This window comes from Lygodium microphyllum, unplaced genomic scaffold (assembly GCF_053477565.2).
Source record: "Lygodium microphyllum isolate KBCC unplaced genomic scaffold, Lygodium_microphyllum_v1.1.10 scaffold_184, whole genome shotgun sequence".
Lineage (NCBI taxonomy): Eukaryota > Viridiplantae > Streptophyta > Polypodiopsida > Schizaeales > Lygodiaceae > Lygodium > Lygodium microphyllum.
In genome coordinates this window covers 111524-116699 of record NW_028229667.1, presented here as the reverse complement: position 1 = coordinate 116699, position 5176 = coordinate 111524, and the positions used below count along the sequence as shown (strand labels likewise).

Here is a 5176-nt window from a genome sequence, read left to right as displayed (position 1 = left end):
CTTTTAAACTTAATGGTATGTTTGATTGTAAATGCAATGTGGCAGAATATCGTTGTTCGCCCATGTGGCTAGAAGAGTAGTAGAATAAGTAGCCTTGCCACCTTTTTTTTTTTGGCTTACAACCTTAGTATTAATGTCACAAATTTTATTGCAATTATCACTATTTTACTGCTAACCATTGCTTTCAACATCACCGTATATTGTGACGATGGGGGAAATTTATCAATGGACTAAAAATATTGACACTAGAAATAATGGTATAAGCCCTATATGTTTTAGTGCTATATAAATTTATAATCTTTTGTTGGCTTAATAAAGAAGTTGATTTATTCAAGTAGGAATTTAGAGGGGAAGATAATAGTAGATAACAAAATAGTACTCACAAAGGACAAACGATATGTTTGCTCTCTCTCTCTCTCTCTCTCTCTCTCTCTCTCTCTCTCTCTCTCTCTCTCTCTCTCTCTCTCTCTCTCTCTCTCTCTCTCTCTCTCTCTCTCTCTCTCTCTCTCTCAAAATATGTTTTATATGAGACATGAAGATCTTTACATCACAAAAGATTATTTTTTCAAGAATTCTCTCTTGAAGGGTTAAATTTTAGAATACATATAAGTGTGATTCTTTCACATTCTAAAATCTATGCTTACAATGTTCAATGGCTACAATGACAATATTGTAGAAGCTAAAATAACACATTTGTCACAATCCCATGATTATATATACTACCAATGGAGTTTCTAGTCCCAACATATCAAAGTTCAATATGAACAACTTCTTTTGATGTATCCATATTGTTGAAACAATTTATTAAGGCACTAGGGTAGCTATATGGAGGTCCATTATTCCAAACAAGCTCAATTAAGTGAGGGTAAAAGTTTTGTGTTGGGTGGTATGCATCCCAATACATATAATCTTCCACATTTTCACATGGATGCAAACCTCGCAAGCAAGTCAAAAAGCCTCCATATTTTCCTATTCCACAACATGCATGATTGCCTATCTTGAAACCTGTTGACAAGAAAATGTATAAATTAAGTAATAGATCTACACACCCTTTCTTGAAATGTTGAAACTAGATCCCCATTAACTCTTTCAAAAAGAAATAAAATGTATCATTTGGTAACATCAGCATACTAAAATTTTATGTATTAAATAAGTGTGGAAAAATATTTCAATGAGTTATCACTACCCTATTTTCTCAAAATATTGCTAATTATACTTGTGCACCTACAATTGGGGTCCAATAGAAAGTTTTCACTATTTTTACTAGGCTAAGGAAACAGGGCTATTAAATTAACAAATACTTTGAGCATCTTTTATGGTTGGACTTTAGATAATCTTTTCCATAAATTTAAGTTAACAAACATCTTAAATATCATAATTAGACCTATGCATCAAATACATTTATTCAAACCCATTATGTTATCATGTTTCAATAATTATCTTGTTAGCTTTGGCTAAAGTAAAGTATTTGAGGACATGAGGGCTATTCAAATTATGCATAAATATTCTAGAATTGGAATGAATTTAGGAGGTGAAGCCACATTTAGCTTTGTATTATTTAGAGTCTAGTGTTCAACCATACTACCCTTGGGTTGGAGTTTTAAATGTGTAATGATATGACAAGTACATGCAAAGTAGTTATTTTAAAACTGGTTATCTACTTATCACAACAATGACAATTGGTTGGATTAGTTTTGAAAAATAAAAATCAACTTAGTAAGTAACCTAAATTTTGCTTTGATTTAAAGAAAATTGACAAGAAACTTGTGGAAGCTAGGTTACCATATTGTGATGGGTTTTGAGCCCCGATCAGTACAGGTGTGTAAACATCAATGTAGAAGATTTGGGCGCCAAGGAGCTTTTGATTTAGAGCCATAAGTTGGGGGATTACATGCTCATTGAAATCCTTGCAAACATCATTTAAAAATTCCACACATGATCCATTGGAGTTGTGCTCCAATAGTTGAGATGGACAACAACCTAGTGGTGGAACTCCTGCCACCACAATCTTCCTTGCTCCTACTTTGTAGATTCCCTAGTCGCACATAGTCAAACTACATATTAGGTATATCAAAAGTCGAATAAAGGACATAGTTTTGAGCCAAAATTTTAGCATAAAGTCAAATGGACATCCTATATAATTTAATATTCATTATGTTATTATGAAAATCATGAGCACACCAAACAACATTGGAATTAGGTGAATCTATTCATGAGCAAGAGCATAGATACCTCCAACTGTGATACTAACTTCTCAATGAGTCCATCACGAAATTGCTCAGTTGAGAAGACAACTTGAAGGGGCGACTCAAGGACTGGGCTATAGTATGATAAAAGCCAATCATTGGATCCTGTCACCACTAAATGTGCTGCACTTGCTAGAAGCTCATTGGTTGCAATTTCTCCAATCATCTCAATAATCTTTTCTTTGACCTCCTCATAATTCTTTACTTGAGCATCCATTGACACAACATCACCCTAATATCAAATAGAAGCTTCATCACAAACTATGTGTAATATGTTGAAGCTTATATTCCATGGAAATATGTAGAACTCTTGTTAAAATCTCACACAGTTAGCAATTAGCAAACTGTAGTACTTCTCAATGGTTTTTGGTGCTTATCGATGTCCTATGAGAATATTGAAAGGAGACAAGTATTGATTGCATGTCACCACTAAAATGAATTTGAAAAAATCTTTTCATACAATATAATATATTCATTTATTATATTAGAGATCACATGATTCTTTGAATGATTGCTTATTTGACAATAACATCTAAATTTACTATTTTACAAAATAATAGTTGTATCATACATAAAGCTTCCCAGTGTAAGAGTGGATTCCAGAGCCTCCAGATGCAAAGTTGACACCTCCTAAAAGCCTTTTGCCTTTTGTTGCTGGGTTGTGATAAGCTGGGATGAGAGGCAAACCCAATTTAAATCCTGCAAATTGGAGGCATAAATGAATCATAGGGGAATCATTACAAGGTCCATGTAAGAGAAAAGAGCAACCATGGCCTTAAAATTTCAATAAGTCATCCACAATGAGATGAGTGAAAGCCTCTTGACTACAAAAGAATGTAAAATATTTAGATCTAAAACCTATGAGTTTAATGTATTATAGAGGTACTTAAACAAAAGGAGACTAAGTGTATCTAGTGATGGGGAAAACGAGTATAATAGGATCTGTGGTCATGCTAAGTAATCATAGCATCATGTCTTTTTTTTTTGTGAGGGATGGGGGGGAGGAATGATTATGTGATCTTCTTAATATATGATTATTGCCTCCAGAAAGGGTCCTACTATAAAATATTGTAAGCTAGAGCTATAAGACAATAGAGGGATGGGGATAATGAAGAGAGATGGATGAAGGGGAATATAGAAAAAAATTTAGACGTTTTTCAATTTGTTATAAGTTCTACTCAATTTCTTGAAATTAGACAACTCCAACAAAATCATGGGGAGCTACCGCGGTGCTTGTGATCGGCAGGCATCCCTCACTCCAACAAGCTACGTGTATTGGGGTGGTTGGCTTGGAGGAGTTATCCCATTACCTAGATTTTTCTCGATAGAAAAGGGAGATGGCTAGGGGTGAGGGTGACTCGTGAGGATGATGGTTGGCTTGGAGCCTTGAGCAGCTGAGCTTATTCATATGACATAGAGTTCTCTACAAAGGAATTAAGAGACTAAAACTTCTAGGCGTACGATGAGATTCGAGAATGATGCTCATGATGACGATAGTTACGACTTCCTAAAACTTCTAGGGGTTATAATGATGGTTATGATGAGACGTTACACAGGCTCATGATTATGACGCTGATGATGATGGTTATACTGATGAGAAGGAAGGTGTAATTAGCGATACGATGTCGAGTACCGATGAGATCGGCGGGGTTGTAGCCATTGCTGAAGCGGCCAGAGGGGACGGAGCCAGGGAAGTCGATGCCGTAAGGGAAGTAATCGACCTTGGCGAGGGTGATGAAGTGGTTGTTGTTCCCCGGGTCGACGATAGAGTCGCCGAACACGAACATGGCCGGGACGAGGGAGGCCGTCGTACTCGACTGTTGTGTGACGCCCACGTTCGCCTGCACGTCGACCGACGTCACGACAGTACTGATCACAATGATGATGGCGATAATCATGAGGACGACAGATCGCGAGAGGACGCACAGGCGGCCGGAGCCGCTCGTGGGTCGATGCGGCATGGATAATGACGGTGATGAAACTCGCACTGTCGTCGTCGTCGTCGTAGCGGTACTTGTGTCGCTGCAGTGTCGACGGAAAGATCCGTCTGTCGTCTGGGGCATCCATTATAATGAGAGAGAGAGAGAGAGAGAGAGAGAGAGAGAGAGAGAGAGAGCCGGATCTAGTTCCGTGCATGACCCGTCTCTGACTCTCTCGAAAGAAAATAACCTATTCCGACAGCGGACACAGAGAGAGAGAGAGAGAGAGAGAGAGAGAGAGAGGGACACACACACACACACGGGATCGAATTCCCTGCATGGCACGTCTCTGATGATCCTGGCAAAGAACATGTACAAAAATATTAAAATCCCGCCATTGAAACTCACAACAATAACGACGACAAATCACGAGAGTCGTGCTGTTTATTATTTATCAATAAGCGGCTCCATCGCCCACATTCGCGTTACTTGTTAGCCCTCACCCTTAATCCACGCAGCTTATCTTAATCCTAGCCAATTAGCAAAGAGTCAAGGCTTCTCCTTTCCCTTGCACGTTCCCAACCTCTCATGAAACACGTTCCAATAAAGCTGCCTCTCTCGGTACTAGCACCCAATTATTTAATCACATATTGCTGAATGAGTTGTATTAATTTATCTCCTAGTCATATCATTCTTAGGTGTGGGTTGAACTTTCACTTCCTCTTCGTTGTCCTCCATGGCCTACCTCGTAGTACATACATCGTCAATGTTGGAGATTCCTCTAGGATCTTTATTAGGTGAGCATCAACCCTCTAGTCTACCTCCAAGATGTTGCCTTCACCTCGAGGCTCCCACACCAGCTAGCTCTAAGATGTTGCCTTCTTGCTAGTTTCCATGAAGCCTTTAGGCCTTTTGTTTCAAATTTTACTGCGCGAAAAATATGATAGATTGATGCATGTGCTATCTTGGTATAATGAGAAAAAAACACTAGAAGTTCTACTACTTTATTAT

The 5176-nt window shown here is 38.2% G+C and overlaps 1 protein-coding gene across 1 annotated transcript; it reads right to left on the bottom strand.

Annotated features, from left to right (window-relative positions):
• Nucleotides 1-577: 577 nt before the first annotated feature.
• LOC148008337 (GDSL esterase/lipase 7-like) lies at nucleotides 578-4786 on the bottom strand. The gene is made up of 6 exons (XM_087674305.1): nucleotides 4669-4786; nucleotides 3880-4523; nucleotides 2818-2945; nucleotides 2233-2478; nucleotides 1783-2035; nucleotides 578-1005 (listed from the first exon to the last, which is right to left on the bottom strand). The coding sequence occupies exons 2-6, from the start codon at nucleotides 4307-4309 to the stop codon at nucleotides 749-751; spliced, it is 1314 nt and encodes a 437-aa protein (XP_087530431.1). The 5' UTR covers nucleotides 4310-4523; nucleotides 4669-4786; the 3' UTR covers nucleotides 578-748.
• Between the last annotated feature and the right edge of the window lie 390 nt (nucleotides 4787-5176).